The 23,792-nt window shown below is 44.7% G+C and overlaps 1 protein-coding gene across 4 annotated transcripts in view; it reads right to left on the bottom strand.

Moving 5' to 3' along the window:
- Positions 1–5,196: 5,196 nt before the first annotated feature.
- Positions 5,197–23,792, bottom strand: part of MARCHF8 (membrane associated ring-CH-type finger 8) — a gene marked incomplete at both ends in the record, with an annotated part of 76,977 nt that continues 58,381 nt past the window's right edge. For 2 of the 4 annotated variants that reach the window (XM_084244408.1, XM_084244409.1), the window contains 5 exons: positions 5,197–5,501; positions 5,888–6,035; positions 7,973–8,153; positions 9,567–10,409; positions 10,654–10,736. In XM_084244408.1, coding sequence (XP_084100534.1) covers positions 5,197–5,501; positions 5,888–6,035; positions 7,973–8,153; positions 9,567–10,409; positions 10,654–10,736 — 1,560 coding nt within the window. The remainder of the gene's footprint in view (positions 5,502–5,887; positions 6,036–7,972; positions 8,154–9,566; positions 10,410–10,653; positions 10,737–23,792) is intronic. The other 2 variants (XM_084244410.1, XM_084244411.1) reach the window with 1 other exon arrangement.

Consider the following 23,792-nt stretch of genomic DNA (forward strand, 5'->3'; position numbering starts at 1 on the left):
GCCAGTCTCACTCCTGGACGGCCAGCTGCCCAAGGCTGGCTCGGACCCACACTCCCACCTGCCTGGGTGGGCAAGCTCATGGTCAGCAGTGGAACAGGCCTCCTGGCAGCTCGCTCCTCCACGACCCACCAGGATTCCTGGGAATTCTGCCCTCAGGCATCAAGTTAATTGGCTTCAAACCAAGGGCTGCCCCAGGCTGGCCCTGTTATAGCTGTTTCAGTGCATTTTTTTTGCTTATTCCTAAATCTTCAGTGAATCCCATACTTTGTGATCAAAGTGTGCAAATAAATACTGGAGGGGCGTAGGGCTTCCTGTTCTGTGCCCAGCTCAGCGCTTCCACACCAGGCAGCAACAGTAAATCCGGGTAGCACATAGATGTTTGTTGTTAAAAGACATGGAATTTTCTGTTCTACATGTGCTGCTTCTCCTTTCTTGCACACAGTAGGTATCCAAATAAATCCTTGTTGAATGAGTCAAGAATTGGTTGTCATAAAGGAGTTCATTTCAAATAGGTCTTCCAGTTTGTACCTTCCAACATTCCAGTCACTTCAAGTAGCTTATATGCCATCCTCCCTCCTCAAAAGCTGTAATTGCTGATTCCATTTAGACAGAAGTCCCGCATTTGTGGAATAGGCATTTTTCCCTCTTCTTACCCAGAAAGCTTCCACTGTTTCAGAACATGTCCCAAACGTCCTCTCTCTGGGAAGGGATCTTTGCCCAGATAAGGTTTCTTCCCCAGGATTGTACTCCCTCCTCATCTCTCCTTTGCACCTGCAGCCCTTGGAAGACAGGGAACCCATCTTATATAAGGCCTTCTGCTCCTTTATATTAGGGCCATTTTCCTCTAGTGAACACCCAAGAGGAACCCAGGCTTGGCTCCCTAGACTGCTGGGTTCCCAGATCCCTACTTCACACATGTTGTGGGGAACACTGAAGTCACACAGGTGGGGTCTAGAATCTGTTCTCGTTTCAGTTCCAAGAGGCAGCTTGGGAGAGGTAGGGCAGACGCAGGCCTCTCTGATGGCTGAGAAGCTGGGCCCTCAGCATCCACAGCCCTGTTTGCAGCTTGTAGTCTCCAGCCTGGAGGGTTAACAGCACTGCCATTACTCAGGGAATCCGTGGCAGAAGCCAGGAGACATAGCCAGGCAACGCTGTCACATGCATTCTTGCTGTTCCTCTCTGGTTCGCTCTCTCAGCTGGGCTGTGGGTCAGTAGCTCAACAATAAGGCTACATGAGCACTGACTGCTCTGACGGTCATATCGCCACACACACGTGGAGCTTCCCTGGCTTCTCTCAGGGCCATGAGTCCACATAGAACCGGATGCTTGAAGCAAGCACACCTGTGTAGACACCAATCTTCACCCTCCAGGACTCACACCCTCTCCACTGACCACCAGTGTTTTGGGAGCCATCCTCCTTTGCAGGCACAAACTGAGGAAAACAGACAATTCCAGAGGTTCCATGATTTTCTTCTGGACGTGCAGGTTCAAGCAACCTGGAAAGGGGATCAGGCTCCCTGGAGAGACTGCCAATGTTCCCAGCCACGCAGGAAAAGACTCTTGTGGCAAAACTCCTTTAAAGAAACGCTTTATTGCTGCAATTAGACACCCCCATGAATAGCACAAACAACCCCTCTGTACAGAGAATTATTCAGGTGGTAATACTGAGAAACAGTGAACATACGCAAAAGGATATAAAACTAGACATTTAGAGAACTAGAAACTTTCTAAGAAAAACTTCAAATGTGAAGTGCCTTTTAGAAACTACACCACACATGCCAGTGTAAATTTGGTTTTTTATTAACAATCAACTTTCTATAAACATTGCATCTAAATAGATGATGAGCTGCACAACTTAATTATATCCAAAACAAAGACAAATCCTTTTATTTCCCTGTGTCTTGGTCATTTGGGGGCTAGAGATGGAAGCTGCATGTTGCAGATCAGATCCAGAAGGAAAGTATTTCGAAAGGCCAAATCCACAGCACAGTGGAGCTTGCTTTGCCCTCTGTTCTCAGTTCTCCTCCAGTCCTGCATTCAGCCTACCACCAGGAGCAGAAGCAGTTCCAACCCGTGCAGACATTACCCAAAGCTCTTGAACTGACTTCTATGGCCTGGGGTCTGGGGGGTCTGTCACCAGGTTGGGTGCATTGCAGACTTGGAAACTATGCCAGTAAGACTGAAAATAGTGGACTGAAGCACAAAAGGAAGCAACATTACAGGCCTGAAATAGGAAGAGACTCTTTACAAAGTTCCTACAAAATTCTTAAACTTGGGTACAAAAACCAAATTACTGCTGGCAGCCAAAGTCAGAAGCCCTTGAATTGTACTGTAAGTTTTGTTTTGTTTTGTTTTGTTTTGTTTTGTTTTGTTTTGTTTTGTTTTTTGGGGGGCGGGGAGGAGTGCTGGCTGGAAGCACCTCTGAGGATGCTTCCCTCCCCCCACCCCCCAATGCCTGGCCCACAAGTAACAACCCTGCTAGTCCTGAGACCTGCAAGTTGATCCCACATTTCTATATGGTTCAAACAAGTACCATCCTCCCACTAAAGCAGATACAAATTGAGAGGAAACTGGGGAATAAATAACTCCCCAAAGAACCTAGCAGATAAGGGGACACAAGCTAAGCAAGGCAAGAAGTGGCAGGTCCAATGCTCCCACTAGATGGCAGCACAGCACCTTCCTAGAGCTTCGGGCTTCTGTTAGTGGGAGTAGAGTTAGAGTTGGGACTAAGATGGGATCACAGGTATTCAATTAGAGTTTGCAAGAGAAAGACAAGGGGAAGCTGTGTGCCACTCCAAAAGGAATGGGCAAGGGATGAACTGTCCACAGGCAAAGGGCCTTTAGGAGCTTGGCCAGAGGTGGTGAGATAGTGCTAGGCCTTCAGAAAAGAAGTGAGAAGGCAACACGCACCGAAGGTTGGGTGTGAGGAGCAACACAACAATCACGGTTACAAAGGCACCTCTGCCATAGGAAGTGCCAGTCACAATGGGTGGGCTGCCCAGGGGCTATGCCCACCTAAGCACACTTTCCTCTCTACAGGAAGTGTGCTTTTCAAGTTCAGCATAAAGGGTTCCATAGAAGGGAGCGAGGAAGGAGGCCCACTTAAAAACCTACCTAGTCTTAACATGACCATTCACACTCATCTGCAGTCAAAGGGCAGCAGAGACACAGGACCTTGCCTGGGCAGTTCCTAAGGGGCATAGGCAGAGCCGACCCAAGATTTAGCTCCCCTGAGCGGACAGTCTGTAGCTGCATGGTGTCCCCAGGCTGAGAAGGGGTGTGGGTAATTGCACTTTGGGGCACAGTGAACACAGCCATGGGCTGGAGGTGGCCTGGGAGACAGCGAGAGGGCAGGCTGGCCTATCTTCAGGGGTCAGCTTGTGGCTGGTCAGCACCTGTCTATTCAGAGGAAGGTAAGGGCAGCACAGCTCTTCAGACTTGGCCCTGAAATCCTATACCTCAGATTCTGAGTGGAAGGAGATGGCAGGGCAGAGCCTGCTAACCACAAGCCCTCCCCCAGAGTTTTAGAGACACTTCAAATCTTCTCCTGACTTTCAAAACAAAATCACAGGCTTCCGCTCTGAAAGGCAAAGATATTATCTTGTATTTGCTTCACCGTCTTAATAGGATAGATGAGGCATCTAAGTCTCAGAGAACTGAGGACAGGACCTCCAGACATCCCCCTCCCTAAAAAGGCTCTGCAGATGTGGAGTCACCTGGAGAGTAAGTAACTAGAAATACTCACATTAATTGCAGACCACCCTGCTGGCCTCCTTCCCTCGAGTTGCCTCTTATTTGCCTGGCATGATGAAAGTGGTTTGTAAAAACAGAATTCTAAGCAGACTTTTTGCAGGGACAAAGGCCATTTGATTGTAGTGATTTTGGTTCTGGTTGTTTTATGAAAATGATCCAGGAGCTAATCCCTGATGACAGAATGGACTGACTGCAGGGCAAGGGGCCCCGAAAGGATCCTCTGTTCAGTCCAGTTAAGGCGAGTAATAGGTGGGGGTGTGGATGGGGGCAATGACACAGTGGACTGTGGCAGTTTGCTGCTCACTCCTGGCCTTTGTTCCAGAGCCAGCCTGTATGCGTCTGCCCTGGCCAATGATCCACAGAACCTCCCAGAAGTGGAAGCTGGCCAAGATGGCAAGCAGCCTCGAGCACCTGCTGTGTACACACCCTAGCTCTTTCAGTATGAAGCCAAGGCAAACTGGAGAGGTTTGTCTGTAAAGGAATAGTTTTCAAATATTCCATTTTGTCCTAATTATTCACTTTCTTCCCTTTTGTGTAGATCTCATAAACCCTTCTTTTTCAGGGTTGATGAGAAAGAAACATTGGGGGCAGGCCTATAACATGAAGACTTGTCATAAAATGGGCTCGACTATAGGAATTATGAGCCAATGGCCACTTAGCATCCATTAATTCCTATGAAATGTTGAAAGAAACCTCAGACCTGTTTGTCCTGCTTTATAGTTACACCTCTCTTGTATCAACAGAATAGATATGGTTCTCAGAACATATAAGGCAAAAAGGGTTTTAGATCTATAAGGTAGAAGACATAATCAGGGTAACAAAGAGGTTTCTAAATGAGATATACTCTGTTAAGTGTCAATTCCACTGGACACTCATATTACAAAATAATTCTCTTTTTGTAAAGTGCTGCTTGCTTAGTGAATCACTTCGCCACCACACACAGAGCACCACGTCCTGCCTGCTCGGGAGAAATATCAGTGGCATCAGCAGAGGGCGCTTACCTCCCCTGAGGGGAAATTTCTCATGGTGGCTAGACATCCCCAAACACTGCTCCGTGGGAGGCACTGCTGCCACCGGGAACAGGCTGCACACAAAGGACTGGGTACTACCCTGCTCTCGCTCTTCCTTTAAGTGTGGCATTTTATTCTCTCATTCTGTTCAAGACCATGGGCCAGAACCCAGCCAGCTCCGTATCATGATGCCATGGGATCTTCCTTCTTCCCTTCCCATAGACATACTGGCAGAAGTGGAAGCCAGCTACGAACAGCCAATGTGAGGGCTTTCCAGGAGGTTCACTAAGGAGGATCTAGAAAAAAAGAAGCCATTAAAAATAGTCACCTGCCCAATTGATGCCGTCAAAGGACAGAAAAGGTACACAACTGGCAGTAAACAATTTCCTTCAACTGTTCATGGATGTCCGGGAAAGCTACACCCTCCACACAATCAGACATGAACAATCTCTGCTCCAGTGTCTTCAGGTTCTGTGCAACAAGAAGAGTTTGTGTCCGAATGACAGAGTCCACGTCCGTCTTTATTTTCAAAGTTGAACTCTGTTAGTGCAGATTTTTCAAAAATATTCTTTTTGCTTGTTTCTGGACAGTTTTGAACATAGATTACTCTGTTATAAGCTTTGAGTCTCTTCCATAATTGTACGTATACTCTGCACTGAACGTACATGAAAAGAAGTCCTCCAGTAAAGCCAATGGCCACAACCACCAATTTAGTCCAAAAGGGCCACTCTAGGATTCCTGGAGGGGAATAAACATGGTTAGCCTGTCAGTAGATCCTTTTAAGATCTGAAATAAAATAGAACTTCTGAACTTTCCATTACCAATGGCTTCTTAACCCATCAAATCTAGTTTTATAAAAGGAGGGTGGCAAGTGTTGTCCGCTACCTTTTCTGGGAGGCAATTCATAGAGATATGCATTTTCCATGCTTTGACTTCTAGCTGGATTTTAAAAACCATGCTTTAGCAAGAGAAACATCTAAAAAGGAGGCTTGGTACCTCATTAATGAAACCCAGACTTTTGAGGTCTGACTTGAAAGCCATCAGGAACAACTCTCCCATCCCAAGACCCAAGCATGTTATCCAGCACCCCCATGCTGAGCTCACCTTTTGTTCTGAGCACATACCTGTCACCTGCCCCTGCTTGATCTCCTCAGCTGTGCGGTCAATGAGCACATACAAGGACCAGACCACACAGGTGATGGCGATGACATGAAACGTTACGGAGCACATGATCTTCCTGCGCTCACTGGCTGTCATCTGCAACTTCTCCCACTGGAAAGACAACATGCTGAATGTGAGGCTCAGGCCCACAGACACTCAGGGCTACAATGGGGAAGAAAGTATTGTGGATGGGAGCAAATAGCTTTCCTCCCCCTCCCACTTTCCCGAACTAGATGATTTCCCAATACCCAAAGTCGATCTTTTTAAACCGTTTGGTTTCAACCAGGTACCAGGCACTGGTACTCTGTTGACAGCCAACTCTCTATGCAATGAAAAGCAGCTGGAACTGAAATGAGTTATGATCCACCTCATCTGCTTATTCTTGCAAGCAGACATTAAATGGCTTGATAAAGGATTCTATGGTTTCAATCCTGATGAAAACAGCATGTTGACCCAAGACCCAAGCAGCACATTTTAAGTCTCCCTGACTTGCTGACTGGCATGAGCGAGGGGAAGAAGAAGGTTGATGACGCCACAACACACTAGCAGATGGGTCACACTACATCGTGAAGGTGATGGCGGAAGGCGCTCACTCTTTGGTCCTCTGCTACTTTGGCAGCAACAGCTTGAAATCGATGCTAAGAGTTCCTGGTTCAAGCAGTCTCTGCCAGGCCCATCTCCTCTAGGAGCTCATTAATTTACTCCAAATAGCCAGATTTTCTTTTTCATTTACTGGTTTCCGAATCAGAAGAAAACACATAAAGATAGAGAAAAAGAACAAAGTGTAAACACTCTGCATATCCTCTGCCAGCCCTAGTCACAGCCTCTTTCCAGATGCTTCTATATAGGATAAGCTGAAAGTAGAGTCTCACCGATCTAAGTAGTTGAAGTGCCATAAGATTCACATGAGATCAGATTAGTAGGCACCTAATTAATTACAAAGTAGAACATTTTTTAAAGAGTTAGCACCTGCCTCCTCTAACATCTAGATTGCTTGCTGCTGTGATTTCATAAAATAGCTTTCATTTTGCTTCCTTCCTAATATGTTCTCCTGCTCCTTGATTTCCTAGTATTTCCCAAAACACACTCAGCCCAAGCCTTTCAAATCTCCCTCAAATGCTCACCCTCAGCCTTTTGGTATATGCTTTTCTCCACATACAACCTGACCTCATTCTACTTCCAAGTCTTAATCCATCAAGAACTACTTCAAACCCCAGACATCCCATGGTGCTACCACCACTCTGCTTCTCCAGCACTCTAGTGCACAATAAGCATTTCCCTTTCTGAAATTCTCATATGCTCGACCACCACATAATGTGGCATTTAAGTGGCATTGCTATTACCTGATGTGCTGTTACTATCTCATAATGTCATTTCCCCTTGAAATTTACACATTAAAGTTTTGCGATAAGTGCAAGTCCAAAGAAAACCTATGTGCGGGGCACACAGACAGACACATTTAACAGTCACATTTATGCAGGGGGCGATTTCAAGGCCAAGCTCCTCTTCAAGGCAGCAGCCACATGGAGCCTGGTGAAGGCTGTGTTGTATATCATACCTGTGTTCCTTTCTTTTCATTTCTGTTCCCCACCCTCCCACCCAACAAATACTTATCATAAGCACCTACAGATAAATTGACTATGTTACCCTGTGCTTTGTGCTGGGGAGAGATGCTAATCTCTAACATGCTCCTAACAGAGGCAAGACATGAACAGTTAATACATACAAAGTTAAATGCAGACCAACATGTCACAAAGCAGTCTGTGATCAAGAGCCAGAAAACTGACACAAACAAATAAGGAGTCTTAGATTGGAGGAAAAAGAAAACATTATGATTGAATGGTCAGAAAGAGCTTCATCCTGAGGGGAGAGAATTGGAAGCAGTACCAGAAACAATGATCTCCACAGCACGCATATACCCACCAGCCCCACTTCCTAAAGAAGTGAACTGAGCAAGCCCAGCTTCAGCCATCCAGGGTGCTGACTCTTCCCAAGGGCACTCATTTCAGTGAGCCAAAAGCACCTCCAAGGGGTGTTCTTACACGTACTTTTCTCAAAGGCTTTAGCTTGGTCTCCATGATGAACTCGTACTTGCAGAGCTCGCAGCAACGTGTGTCGGAGCTCTTGATCCACTGCTGCAGGCAGGCCTGGTGCACGAAGTGGAGGCTCCCGGTGCAGTGACAGGGGGTGATCAGAGGGCTCTCGTCATCCCCTTCACAGTGACAGATCCTATGATGGAAGGAAAGCCAGTCATTGGGAGGAGGGCCACACGACAGGGAAGATGACACTTCAGTGGAAGGTCAATCCCCCCAAAGAAAACTTTCGGAAACAAACATCACAGAAGTGACTACAAGCACAAATACGTACAAACACAAATGCGAACAATGACTACAAACTAAAAATTTCTAGCTTACCGCACCAACATGGAAAGTCTGGATAGCATTTGGCATCAGAGGGGAAAAAATAATATAAGAAATGACAAAGCAGTCATTTTTGGTAAGACTTAAGAACTTCACTGAATGACGATTTAAGGCAACATGAAGCATCTTCCAGAACATAAGATGCTAAAATACTTAGAGGAGAAATTTCTGTGTAAAACAAAACCAGCATTCTACCTCCACAAAATACCAGTGATTTAAAGAGGTGATGAGATGTGCTTTTTAGCTATAATCACCAACCTCACACACAGTTACACATGTCTGTCCCCTCTTGGGGAATAAATAGAAGTCATAGTACCTAAAATCCTGGACCTAGAAATACAATTATAACCTGCTACAATTTCATTTCCTTTTTCACAATCACTCACAGTAGTAACTGGGGATTTTAAATCATTCATCATTCCAAGTGTGCATGCAGCAGGATGTAGTTACTAACCTCAAGGAACTTAATAGACTTTTGAGAAACAGAGGGGTCTTTTCCAGCAGCTGGAGAGCAGGGATGGATACCTGGCCTGAAAGGAGCTGGGTTCTGACCCTGGTCAGGCTCTCAGCTGTTTGTTTCTGTAACAGGGATTTCTGGTCCAATTGTCAGAAACCACAACAGCAGGCCCTAAAGAGGGGCAACTGGGAAAGGCAACATAAGAGTTGTCATAAAAACTGAATTCCAAAAGATTTGGAAGGCCAGACAAGGATGTTGCATACCAGAAGAAAAAGATGAGAAGTGGAGTTAGGAGTGGGGTTAGAGGTGGCTCTCTCCCAGTTAAAAAGGGGGGGAGGAGGAGCTGCTGAAGAACAGCCTCTCCCCACGCACCTCATGCTGCAGGTAGAGCCAGGGGTAAAAATGAGGCCAGGAGGGACAGACAATATGTAAATCTAGACCATCAAGCTAGAAACATGGAGAGATTGTTTCTTTCAATTTCTTTATGCAAAGTCTACATATTTCTAGTTGAGAAGAGTCTGCTAGAACTTTAACATGTGTAGCCCCTCCGTTTTATCATCTGTGAAACTATCTTGGGACCCATTATCATATAATTTGGCTTCATAAATGATATCAATGGATTCTGCTGTAGAAAACTATTAACCCATAATTGTTTACAACTGCCCATCACTTAATTTTCCTGAAACTTCACATATTTAAAGTAAGATGAGGCTGTGGAGGTGAGGGCAGCAGAGATGGCAGAATGGTGGTTCTTAGAAAACCAACCTGCAGGCATCCCCTGAGGTAGACACAGGAGAGATGGGGGGGCATTTTTCAGAGAGAGAAGGACAATCCAGGTCACTGTCCTTCTCCACTGAGCAGAGGGGCGCCCGCAGGACCTTGCTCTTTGATTTTGCAGATGTGCTGTCCTCAAAGACGTCGTCATCTCCCATTTCCTCAGAGCAGAAACCCGTGCTCCCTGCCAGCCCACTGGAGGACTCGGCCGTGTGCAGGTGAGCAGCACAGCTCTCCAGCTCGTGAAACCTGTGCAGGCTGCTAGCACTTGAGCCATGCGAGAGCGAGAACAGGTACCGAAGCAGTCGCTGGCTTCTGGACAAGGCCTCGCCATCCACTTTCTCTTCCAAAAGTGGGACACGCATAGCCCCCTTGCCAACTTCCAACTCTGAGGCAATTGAATGATTGGCAGAAAGGGATGAAACACAAGAAAGTTTGGAACTGCCAAAAGGTTTGCAATTCAGTATTCTTTTATCTTTATGGTGAAACCTGTTAATTCTGAGGCATGGATCTTGAGGGAGTATCAATTTTCCTTCTGAGCAAGTTCTTTCCACGTAGTCAAAACTTCCCAAAGTGTCCAGGGCCTTCTCACCCACATCATTAAGGGATTTTGAGAACTTCAGTGTTCTTCTGGCTTTGGTATGCTTAGTAGGCTTCAAGGCCTGGGCCCATTCTGAACCACAGGAATTTCTCTTTGGCGCCTGTAATGCGTCTTTACAGATTACTGTCACAGTGAGCCCTTGGGTCAGGGAACTCTGGCACTGAGGAGTTTTCAAGACAACAGCAGACTGCACAGGACTGTGGTGACAACACTCAGAAAACACTGCACTGGAACTGCATGCAGAGAACAGTGGGATAAAAGCACAGAAAGTAAAAACCATTTTGAGAAAATGGACATCAAAGTGAAGAAATGAAATTCGTGTGGTAACTTGATAAGCAAACAGCACATAAAACTTGGGCCAACTGTTTAAAGCAACATTATATTGGCCAAGCAAATGGGAGATCAAGAACCTACAGACACTAATGCCTATTTCCAGGAAGCATAGGAACCATCGTAGCATCTGAAGCGGCATGTTACCTGCAGATGTCCTGATTGGATGGCGTGACAGAAGTGCGAGAGAAGGCAGACACTGGAGCCGAAGCCAACGGAGGACCCCCAGCCTGCAATGATACACCGCCAGTCAGTTTTCAGGGAAGGGTCAAGAGGACCATGAACAACTTCTCCTTCTGAATGGCAATGGGAAGAGAATCTAAGACGGTCTGATTCAGTCCATACACCTATAGTACCCTATGAGCCAAAACAAAGCCAATCTAACAGCATCTTCTTTTCTTATATGTGGTTAAAAGCAAAGCCAAAAATATTTTGAGTCTGGAAACGCACCACCTATCTCCTGCAGATTCAGTGGTCATTTGTGTCTCAAGCCTCTAAATTTAACTAGTTCATACATTAAGTCCAGAAACCAAGTACCATGGAATTTATAAAAAGCCAAAGCAATGTGAGGTACCAGTCCCTGCCAGCATCTGCTACCCTCACCCACAGCTCTTTAAAAATAGTTCCTGGGGTAATTCTAATCAAGGTTGGCAGACTCTGAGCACTCTCTCCTACCTCACAACCTCACGGTTGGGTCCATGAAAACTCACAACCTTGCTAGAACTCTTTATACACAAGGGAGAAGACCTTACCCAGTCACCAACCTGTGGCTCCATCCTGGGTCCAGGAGGAGTGTTCCCAAGAGTTCTAAATTGGGATTGTAAATCCAGAAAAATAATCAAGCAAAGTTATATTTGAAAGAATATGTAGCAAGAGGTCATGAGTTAGAGCAGGGGCTCTGAGGCTGGTGAACAAGTCAAAATCAGAGAAAAGATGTAGGAGGGTAAGGAAGCATCACAGTGGGAAGAGAAGTGGATGGAGAGAAACAGGGACAGGGAGCAGAGCCTGGCTGAGGATATAAAAACTGCTATTAGAGGGTTCCCCTGATGCCCACCCCACCAGCCTGTGTGGGGGGCCTTATCCAGACTCAAATTCCTGAATATTCATGGCCTAGAAGCCCCGTGCATATTCACATAAATGTGTTCAACCCTCCTTAGGACAGTCAGCCTGACTGAGCTTCTGTTCCATGCAATCTAAACAGCCACATGGAAACAGTGCTGAGTCTGTTATCACGAGCAAGTCCACATCACCTTCCCACCCTCACCCCACACCCACTCAAATGGCCCTTTAGCCTTGATGCTTGATTCAGGGGAGTCCTACTCCCACCCACAATTCCCTAGCTGAAGTCCAGCGTCTACTCTTGCTAAGTGCCTCTCCTGGGGAACACCCTCATCCTGGCACTCCAGCTATTAGACCCCTGAAAGAAGTCAGCAACCAGGACAGGCAGTACCACTGTCAGAAACTCCCCTGCTCCCCTTCTCCAGGACCAGCATTCTGATTGGGGTGCTCACTGGACCACTAATATGGCTCCCCAGGTACAGGGATTAAACATCATTTTAAGTTCAACTCAACCTATAGAAACCTGGTCCAGGAAGTTACATGTTATCATGCCACATATATGTGCTGAAGTTATTCAGCATTACTCAGTACATCTCTGGGTCCAAAAAAAAAAAAAAAACATGCATTTTCTAACTGAACGTACATAGGAGCACTGAATCTATTTTCTTTAGAAGTATTACTAGTCAAAGTTCTTAAAGATCCACAAATTAACTTATTTGGAGTCACAAAAAAGACATCCGCAAACATCTGTCGCACTTTGTTGTAATTCCTAAAACAAACTGAGGGAGGTTTGGGGCATGCAGATGTTCCACTATTATGTTCCCACTGCAGGAACCACCCTCCTCTGCCCTCTTCTGTGCCCTGCTCCTGGGAGATACCACAGGCTCCACCCAGGGGCTTCTCTGCCTCAGCCCAGGCAGAGAAGAGGCACAGGCACAATGTCGAGACGCCTGAGATGAGCACACAGGGCCGTGCTGCAGAGAGAAGTCATACGAAGGCCCCAGCTTCTACAATCTGTCCATTCTCTGTCTACACTGATTCCACTCAGAGACTGAACACTTCCCAGGGCTCTCTGTTCTCTTCTTGTACAACTAAGGGTGAACAGCTCTGCTCGCTGTCTATAAGCAAAGCCAGAAATGTATCACGAAGGCTGCAAGCTGGTCATGGTAGGTTGCAGAGAAGTAGGAGCCGCCGCCCCTCCCCAAGTGAGCTTGGATAAAGGGAAGACAGGAATGTCCGGCCGTATTCACTTCCTTGTCCCCTCTAGGTCTGAGGTCAGTTCTTCTTCCTCTATGTTGCTGGGTCAAGTGTGGTCACTAGAACTGAGTTACAGCAGAAGAAAGCCCATCCCCATACAAGGGATGAAGACTGTACTTACTGCTCACCAGGAGAGAAAGGGAATTATCTAGTTATCTCATTCCTTGTTACCTTAGTAATAAATACATGATCCTCTGGAAACCATACAAATGTTCCTGCATTCTAAAGGGAAGGAATATCCTGTGCAAGGAAAAGTGGGGTCCCATCTGGAGAATGAGCCCAGCACCCTGCCAAGGTCAGTGTCCTTGGATGAGGCAGGTCTCAGTCAGGGAGCCCAAGTCAAGATAACATCCATGCCTCAACAAGTCTCTCACTGTTCTCAACTTCAAGTCCTGTCAAAGAGGAAAGTCTGGTAATCAATCATCACATACCTATCCAAGATGGGGGTCAGGCTCTTAAGTAGGAGGGAAGAGCCTCCTAGAGCATCAACGAAACAGTCAGTACACACACACACACACACACACACACACGCCCGCACGCATGCACGCACGCACGCGTACAGGATCTGTTATCACTTAGCCACCAATTTCCCGTCAGCATATCACCAGGAACTCACAGGGGTCTGTCTATACTTGCAGCAGAGCATCAAGCCTGTGAGAGACAGCAGCCACAGTCCCAAGCCATTACGGGATTTGAAACAGGCTTAGGAAACAGAATGGTCCCAGCACCCTTTATCTATATTCCTACCCTCATTTAATCCTCTCCAATCTCACAAAAAAAACATGCAGCAGCTAATATCCCAGTAACAGAAAAAAAGTCTCTTGTTATTAGACCACCAGGCATTGAGAGAATGTCAAAAAACTGCTTTCTGGTGTTTAATGTAAATACAAAGCAACAAATGCCTTATTGTGGCTGGCTCCTCAGTAAGAGCGAGACAGTGAGCAAGATTCATGGGCATAGGATTCAGTTCGCATAGGCAACTCCTCTCACTGGTGAAAGAGGAACAATGTGTTCTGAAGAATAGTCTACGTGCAAAATGATCCCGAAAGCACTGGCTGCCATATCAAGCAGAGTAAAATCTATCAACACACCCTTGAGAACTTAAAAGACTGACTGATCAACAACACAATGAAGCCCACAGCTTCATATATGGTCCAACTGGGAGTCAAGGGCCCTGCACCACTGCTTTCAGAAGCTGGGCACTGACAACTCTTCTCCAGCCTCAGGGGAATAAGTGGGAGACTATGAGGTACCAGCCTCTGTTCGACAGAGAATACCCTCTCCCCTTGACAAGGTTTAGATCACACAGGTCTCAACGGTTACTAATAAAAGATATAAATGTTCATAATGAGAAAATTCAAATTTGTCAAGAAAATTCAAGCTTTTTTTGTTCCTGAGGTTGGTTCTGTGTTGGTTCCAAACAAGATACTTTCAAGTCATGAAAAGGAATGTAAAGCCATCTCACCACAAAAAAATTTTCATAAAAATCCCCTCTTGTTAAGATGTTGTAATCAATTATGCCAAAATAAACGTCCTGATGCTGTCTAGGCCTAAATCCCACTTGCTTTTTCATTTCTTAAGAATGACAAATACATTTAGACAATTTGTTTTCTGCTGTACTCAAGTCACTTAAGTGGCTGTCTTTCCCTTCAGACTCACTGCTTTAAGTAATTTTATCAAGGCTGCCAAAAGCATAAGGAAAACAAAAACTTTCCAAATATCCTTGGTAGAAGTTGGCATTCCCCCCTTTTTGGCTTCCTTTTGAGAGAACTTGCTGTTGTTGGAAGGGCTATTCTGACACTAATGACAGTTGCCTTCTTGGTCCCCAGCAGAACTTACAATTTTACCTGGGAGGGACTCTCACTGCAGGATGCCAGCCCAGCTGCTTTCAGCTTCACTGCTTTCACCTGCCCCTTCCAACAGGTTTCTTCCCAACCGCCCTTTCACTACTGTTGCAAACTACCATAGGGTCTTCTTTTCGTTTACCAACAAAGCTATTTTTAAACTATTGGGAACTTAGGGCCCTAACAAAAGGGAATTTTTCTATCTAATTTATATCAACAGGTATAGGGACACAAGAAATATAGTCTGGTTGGGCTGATCTGTTTTTAAGCCATGAGGAATTGAAGAACTGGAAAAGGAGAGTAAGAGGCAAGTAGTATTCATGTTTACACAACTGATCTCATGTTATAGTATATCAAAACAATGACAACAGAAAAAAAGGGGAAGGAATACACATGGCCCTTAAAACACGAAAAGATGCTAAATCTCTCTCACAATAATAAAAAAATACACATTGTAGAAATACAAATTAAAAACTACATGAGCTATATACCATCCTCGACAAAAAAAGTTTTCGTTTTTATTAACCAAATAATACCTATGTTGGTAAATGTCTGAGGAATAGGCTTGCTAAAAACATTGCTGGTGGAAAAGCAAATTACTGAACCTCTATAAGACGGCAATTTAGCAACTTCTCTCAAAACCACAAATGCACACACATTCTGTCGCTTCTTTTTTTTAGCAATTCATCCTTACACACACACAAAGAGATTGGACAATATTGTAATGGCAAAGTCTGTCAGCATGTAGTTGATTGAATCAATACTGATGCATCAATACAAAGAAACACCATGTAGTCATTAAAAGAAAGTTCATCATGTCCAGTAATGGGGGCACGGAGAGAACAGGCAGTGCCAGACTGTGTACACCAGACTGGACTGCCTGTGAGTGGACTGGGGCGCCTTCCAGAGCTCCCAAAAGTGATCTCTTCTGAAACATGGAAAGATACCAGGAAACCTGGGCTGCTGGACACCAACTTCTCATAGAAACCCTTCCCAACCAATAAGGGACCAGGAAAATATAAGGGACCAGGAAAATGAATAACTATAAGAAAGTGAAAATCAAAATCAACAAAAAACTATGAACCAGAGACACTTTTTGGGGGGTGGAGGGCGGGAGGGGAGGGATTGGGGTCAGAATGTGGGGGTTGCAATTGTATGGGGAATATAAAAATAAAATTTAATTTTAAAAAAAATAAATAAAAATAAAACTTGAGAAATTCAAAAAAAAAAGAAACCCTTCCCAACCATTATGCACCACTTTTACCATGAACAGGTATTTCCTAAATGCTCATTAATAAATAACATGCAATTGAAATTTTAAGAAGTAAAATAAAACTATAGAAGCACAACCAACTATTTTCTAACTAAGAAGGTCATTAAAGAAATCAACTTAGTGGCTCATGACTTACATTTTTAAAAATGTGTGCAAGTACATGTTGGAGAGCATCTTTTATAAGAATATTAAATCTTTGGGGGAAATTTTTTCTTTCAGGTATGTGTGTAGTAAACTAAGTTTCAATGTAAAAACTACTTCTTCTGAAAGGTCAGGGTCAAAAAACTTGAAATTTGTTGAACTGCTATATTCCTACAAAATATCAAAATAAGTAAAAGAAGATGATGGCAAAATCAAAAGGGCATGCTCCATTATCAGCACTGAGATTTCAGAAGTACTGGGCTCTCACCGCACCCAAGGAAGAACCCTCTACTGCACACAGATACATCTGCCATTTGTAGTAGATTTCCTCTGCTGTGTAACAGATTACCACACATACAGTGGTTTAAAACTACACAAATTTATCACCTGATGCATAGCAAGAAGGGCTCTTCTGCTCAGGATTTCCCTCCTTTCTGGGTGCTCTGGGGAAGATACACTACTGCATTCATTCGGGTTATTGGCAGGATGCAGTTCCTTGAAGTTTTAGGATCAAGGACCTAGTTTCTTTGCTGCTGTCAGCCAAGGTTGCCTGCATCCCCCACTGACCCCTGCCCATCTTCATATGCACTCTTGTTTCCAATCTCTGATATCATCTTATGCCACCAACCAGAGAAAGCTCTCTGCTTTTAATAACTCATATGATTGCACTGATACACTATAATGAGATCATGGGAGTGACAGCTCATCATATACACAGGTTCCACGCAGTGGGGTGGGACATCTCTGGGAGACCATTTTAGAAATTCTGCTTACCAGAGACCACCTTGCGTTTACTTTCTGCTCAGGAGGTTACCAAATGTTACTGCCCTCCCAACTCCCAAACCAAGAGATAGTGATCTGCTGATTAGTGCCAGTTCAGCAGCTATGACTTCATAAAACAAAGTCAAATAAGTCTCACTTAGTATTTAGATACAACTACAATGTACAGACTGACACTGCATTTCAGCACTTTCTGCTTAGCACAGAAGTTACTCTATGAAAACAAATGCTTCCTTAAGAGAGACTTGGATTTCTATAAATGCCCAGCTGTGTTCAACTTCAAAAATGAGCTAAATTAGAGGAGGAGAGACTAGTTCTGTGGCTACTCTGATACATACATGTTGACTCTTGATGGAGGGCTCTGCCAAGAACCGGATTACACAATGGCAATTCATTAACTGGTCATTAAAAAAGCAAATGCAGAATATATACAATACAGGATTCATAGAGTGTGCAATAAAAACTGCTGAATTCTAAAGTGACTTCCATTATAAATGACTCTCAGCATTGCCTAGCAAGTGGTGCTAACACTGAGTTCTTTTCTTTTTTTTAAAGATTGATTTATTTATGCATACAAGAGCTGGGGTATAGGCCAGAGATGCAGGGGGTGAAAGGATTCACCAGAGAGAGAGTGGGGGACAGAACAGGCAGATTGACCGAAGTACACTGCTGAGGGGAGCAGTGGGTGAGAAAGGAGAAGTCTGTTGCGCCATGTGGGTTGCTCCCTGGCCATTCAGGGATTGAACTCGTGCTGCAGAGGCTTCAGATTGCTTCATAGTGTGGTGCTTAACTAACCCTTGTGCCACCAGAGAGGCCCCGAGTTCTTTCTTAGTTGTCCTTTCAGAGAGTTAGATTCATGTGAATAGTAATACATCCCCCGCACGATGAAGGCTGTGTATCATAGAGGCAAAGCTACAGTTACAGGGACTTTCTCATGGCTCATCTTCCAAAACAGGTCTTTTGTTTTGTTTTGTTTTAAAGATGTGTTTATTTATGCATACAAGACCTGGAGGTGTGTGTGGGGAGGAGTATTCACCAGAGACAGAATGGGGAACAGAACAGGTAGACTGACTACAATTAGGGATCTTGGAAATACAACTTATTTTCAATAAATTACAATGGGCCATGATTTTTCTGAGCAAAGATGGTTTCATATTCCCAGAAACTATAGGATTAACCACATAAAGACTCAAACTCACCTGAAACAACATGCTGAAAGGGCTGTTTCTGAGTTATTTACAATTCAAAAGTTCCCTTTACTACTACTACAGGCCCACTTTTAAAGAATTCTTCAATATAATCAAAATAAATTTTCATTTCTAAGAATTCTCCCTTGAGCAAATTCTGGGATGGTGACAAAGGCTCTGGCTTTTGACTCCAAAGTCCTCATGCAGTCTTCTGAGTCCACTCCTCCAAGCAAACAATTCCTACAGGCCTATGTCTAGGGGGCAGGGGGGGTGGGGTGGGGGGCGGAAGTTTAATCATTTAAAAATCAGGTCACATGCTCAGTGAAATAAGCCAGAAAGAAAAAGAAAAATACCAGATGGTCTCACTCATAGCAGGAATCTAGAAAACTTAAATAAGGGACCAGGAAAAAGAATAACTATAAGAAAGCAAAAATCAAAATCAACAAACAACTATGAACCAGAAATACTCTAGGGGGGGTGGGGGGCGGGGAAAGGAGGGATTGGGGTCAAAATAAGGGGGTTGCATTTGTATGGGGAATATAAAAATAAAATTAAAATTAAAAAAAAAATCAGGTCAACCATCCACAGGGCTGCTGCAAGGATCAAATACCACCAGAGGAGATGCAGAAATTTGACACAACCATTCCAGAAACACCTCCGCCATGTACCATGTGTGCTGCCAGCACTTGACAACCTGCAGAGAAAACTTGCAGGTTATCTGTGCTATGAAACGCCTTGTTCCAACAGAGGTTATCACTGTTCACCCACTTGGAATGAAGAGTTTCTGCCCAGGATAGGTATCTGACAGGTGAAACTAAAGCCTGGGACAATGTGACAATGGGAAACAGGAGAGAAGAATGACAGCCTCAAACTCAATGTTAATATTCCTCCTCTAAAGCTAAATGAGCTAGAAAGTGGCAAATGAAATCAGTTATCTTTTTAAGCACATACCCTCCCTGCCAATCTAAAAGAAGTTTCAGTTGTAACCCTTTTGCAGGCCCCAGTGCCCAGCCCGGCCCCACCCCTGCTCTGCTCCACCAGCAGTGGTCACCCAGCACTCCACACCCTGTTCTTCCTGGGGCGGCTCTTACACTCCACCCAGCACAACTAGGCCTCCCCCTGGTTCTCTTCAAAAAGGGCTTTTCTTCCCTATTATTCATTATCTTTGTTCTATGTTCATTTCCTTTATAGCACTTATCAAGTCCACAAAAAGATATCTCTGGAACAATATATTACCTTAGAAGCTGTTGTGTGGCCTAGCATAGTGCCTTTCTGGTGCATAGTAGGTGTTCAATGAATATTTGAGGGAATAAAACACTCTGGAGCAACTGTGTCTCTATTAGTATAACCAAACTTGTTGGTGTCAGAACCCCTTTACACACTAAAAAAACTATTAAGGCCTCTGAAGAGCCTGTGCTGATGTGGGTTACATGGATCACTCTTTATTGTATTGGAAAATTTTAAAACCATCAGCACACATATCATCAATGTCAAAGGAGATGCCACGCCACCTAGTCTCTGGAAACTCAAGTGTACACTTGTGACAAAATTAAAATGAAAGAGGTAAATAACATCGCACTATTATTATGAAATTGGTTTTAACTTGCCCCTTCCCCCAGGAGACCCAGAATCAAATTTTGAAAATTGCTGGTCTAAAGCTTTGGCCAAAAACCAAACTGTAACCAGCCAGAAGAAAAAAAAAAATTAAAAAACATACAAAAAGTATGATCAAATTTTGCAAAAGAGGAGTCAGAAAGCAAAACCCTGTCCATGGTGCTCCATCAGGGTACAAAGAGAGGTGGCACGGTGCCCGTCCTGGAGGCAGGCTGCCACAATGTCACACCATTTCCCTCCTCCAATCTTCCGCGTTCCAGCTGCAAGATAATAGGTATCTTGTCTTTGGATAGCTCCTTTCATCAAAACAAATTTAGAAAGTACATTTTGCCTTATACTTAACCTTAAGTCTGAATAACAGGTTTGTCACTGGCCAACTTTGTATTTGGAAAGAGGGAACACACCCTAATCTTGACAACCACACCAAGGTGTATGGTCGGCAAGCCTCCCTCCTAAAGTGGTATTTACCTCTTGATATATGACATTCTGCTCTTTCTCATTCCTGTCTAATGGCAACAGTACCTAGAAAATATTTGAGGGATCTAGGACAGTCAAACAAAAGTACAACAGCTTAAATCATCTGTAAACATGTCCAATCTAACTTCTACCCTGGAATATTTGGTCAACCAGAGGCATATAATGTTCATGGTATCTGAGCAAAAGTAGACAGAGCCATAAAATACTGTGTAAGGTACCAGCCTTCAGCAACCACTGGAGCCTAGTGAGCCCAGTGAGCCCGCCTGGCTGCCTGGAGGGCTCCTAAGCTCCAGGGTATAGGATGGGTGACCAGCTTACCATTCCTGGTAAGTGCTGCCAGTCATGAGCTTGCTTAACAAATTGTGCCCTCCAGGGCCTCCCCGGTGGCGCAGCAGTTGAGCACTGGGTTGCGAAGCTGCCCGCAGCCTCTGCAGCGCCGGTTCGATCCCCGGCTGCTCCCCGGCCACCAGAGGAGGGTCCCACATGGCGCGCAGACCTCTCCTGCCGCCCGCTGCTCCCCTCAGCAGTGTACTTCGGTCCTTCTGCCTGCTCTGCTCCCTGCTCTGGCTCTGGTGAATTCTCTCGCCCTCCCGCGCTTCTGACTGTACCCAGTGCTTGTATAAATAAATAAATAAATAAATAAATAAATCCTTAATAAATAAATAAATAAATAAATAAAGGGCACCAAACCAATATTTAAAAAAAAAAAAAATTGTGTCCTCTGGACCACGGCTGACTCCCAGGGCTGAATGAGAATGCTTCCCACAGGATAAATGAATGACATATCTATGTGCTGCCCCTTCACACACCTAAGCCTACTGTGACAGGTATTGGCAGAGGCTTGAGAAAGATCAGCCCCTACACTTTGCCTGGCCTCAGCCAATTACTGGTATCAAAAAAAAAATTCCAACTGGAGTTCAAGCCTCCTCAAGGAATTCTAATGTTCCTCTTAAAGAAGTACAGCAGTCCTCACCGGACAAGCCCCATAGTTACAGGCACCCTGCAATCAGGCAGTCATGTGACAGTCAACACCTCCAGTGGTAAAGGGTGCAAATATCTGCCTTTCATCTCCACCCAAAGTACTGGATTTCCCAAGGAGGTGACAAACCAGTTTTCTTCTATAGTTAAATCCTATCCTGATCTATTCCATCTCCCCTTTTACATCCTGCTTAAGTATTCCCTCCTCAGCCATGCCTTCCTTGAGCTGTCCATCTAACCAGTCCCTTGTAATTCTCTACTCCACCCTTTTACTTTCATAAACAGTTTTCTCCATCTGCAGGTATTTTATGAGGTCTGCTTGCTCCCTCTCTCCTCTGAGCATTCAAAGAACAATGTCTGGCACAAAGTTAAAAGTTGGACAAAATCTGAACTTTTGCAATCCCCATAAACATTGGGCCTTCTTGTCAACATTAGAGAGGAAGACACCTCGTGCCAAGTGATGGCATAGCCTGCGGGTCAAGAGCAGTAATGGTATGTACCCCTGGACAGGGATCATGCATGTTATGACACCCTGATGTGGTGGCCTTCCACAGCCTCCAGGATCACCTAAGTCTACACCAAGGCCACTCAGGATACCTAGAGGCATACCCCTCACCAGTCCGTGCTCTATGTCACCCTAGGAGAGATGGCAAACTGACAGGCAGAGGCTGCAGATCACACTACAGCAGTGATACCGCCTCCTCTCTCCCTTCTACTGCACAACCCCCTAAATCCCTTTCTCTGTCAGAGCTCTAGTTAACAAAGAACAGAACCTTTCGCCTCCCTGGTGGAGCAAGTTAAGCATCAGCACTATGAAGCAATCCACAGCTACTACAGCACGGGTTAGATCCCCAGCCAGGAAGGTGACCCACATGGCACAGCAGATCTCTCCTGTCCGGCCCGTTGCTACCCTCAGCAGTATATTTCAGTCAATCCGCCTGATCTGCTCCCCACTCTGTCTCTGGTGAATCCTCTCACCATCCCCACCACCGCACCTGTGGCTTACACCCCAGTTCTTGTATGCATAAATAAATAAATCTTTTTTAAAAAAAGTCATATAAGCCTTTGCCTTAAAAAAAAAAAAAAACAACAACAACAACAACAGAACCAGGACCAGTGGTGGGGGAACAAAGCAAGAGTTTTGGTGACAAACTGAAGAACGCATTTTTTAATAGTTATGTTTTAATTTTACATGAGAAAACAAGCAAATGAAAAACATGATTTCAGACACTATATAATGGTATATGTTTTCCACTGTAAACAACTTTAATATAGTGAATTGGTTGAAAGAAAATGACTAAGCAAACAGTTGCATAGGTAGCACACGGGTAAGGGTGAGGTGCAGACTTCTCACATCTGGGGAACACAGCTTCAGGACCTGTCAGCTGGCTGACATGACCAAGGACCCTAAGCCGGGCAAAGGCCAGGAGGGGCTGTGTGAAAATCTAGATGCATTCAAAAGCCCATCTTTCCAGAGATAGGCATCCATGGGCATCCTACCATAGTTTCTTCAGTCGCTCAGTCAACAAAACAGGTCTTTTCCTGGGAGTAATTCTGCTACTTCTTAAAAAAGAAGCATTTTCTAGATATTCCCACAATATCATTACAAACTGTGCTAGAAACTACAAAGGAAAAGAATGCAACACCCATATGAGTGGTATCACTCAGATTAAGGTAAGGTATCAAGGGACAGTTCCTCTAAAGAAATTAAGATGGGGGGCCTCCCCGGTGGCACAGCGGTTGAGCGCTGGGTTGCAAAGCTGCCTGCAGCCTCTGCAATCAATGCCAGTTCGATCCCCGGCCACCGGCGAGGGTCCCACATGGTGCACAGACCTCTCCTGCCGCCCGCTGCTCCCCTCAGCAGTGTACTTCGGTCCTTCTGCCTGTTCTGCTCCCTGCTCTGGCTCTGGTGAATTCTCTCACCCTCCCACGCTTCTGACTGTACCCAGTGCTTATATAAATAAATAAATAAATAAATAAATAAATAAATAAATAAATAAATAAATAAATAATATCTTTAAAAAAAAAAGAAATTAAGACGGGAAGGAGAAACAAGTATTAGGAAATAACCTCTCAAGCATTCCAGTTAGAGGGATCAGCATGTACAAAGGTGTGCAGGCAGGACAGACCTTAGCCTTTTTGAGAGCCTTCAAGGTGGCCACTGTACCTAGGTCATGCTGACTAAGGGGGCACTCCACTGGATGAGGAGGCAAGTGGCCAGGGCCAGATCACCGTAGATCCACCACATCGAGGTATGGAGTTTGAATCTCATTCTAAATGCAATCAATGTGAAGTCAGAAGTCACCGCCAAGTTTGAAAAAGAAGCATTAGGATCCTATTTACCTGGTTACTGGGATGGAGGATGATGATTTAAGTTGTGGGAAGAATTAAGGCAACTCTGGGGAAGCTATTTCAGTAGTTGAGAAGGCCTGGGCCCAAAAGGTAGCTGTGACAACAAAGAGGGCAGGATTTAAAGTGTCAAGTACAACAAACATATAGTGAGCACCTTCAGTGCTTCTATCTTTGGCTCTGAAGAGTTCCCTTAATCCCTAAATAAGACAGAAGAGCTCACATACAAGGCAAAGACAATAGGAAAAAATTCAATAAACACCCTTACAGTGATAAATGCTCCGTTGAAAATAAAACAGGAAAATATGACTAGGGGACCATTTAGAG

This window comes from Talpa europaea (assembly GCF_964194135.1).
Source record: "Talpa europaea genome assembly, chromosome: 10".
NCBI classification, from domain to species: Eukaryota; Metazoa; Chordata; class Mammalia; order Eulipotyphla; family Talpidae; genus Talpa; species Talpa europaea.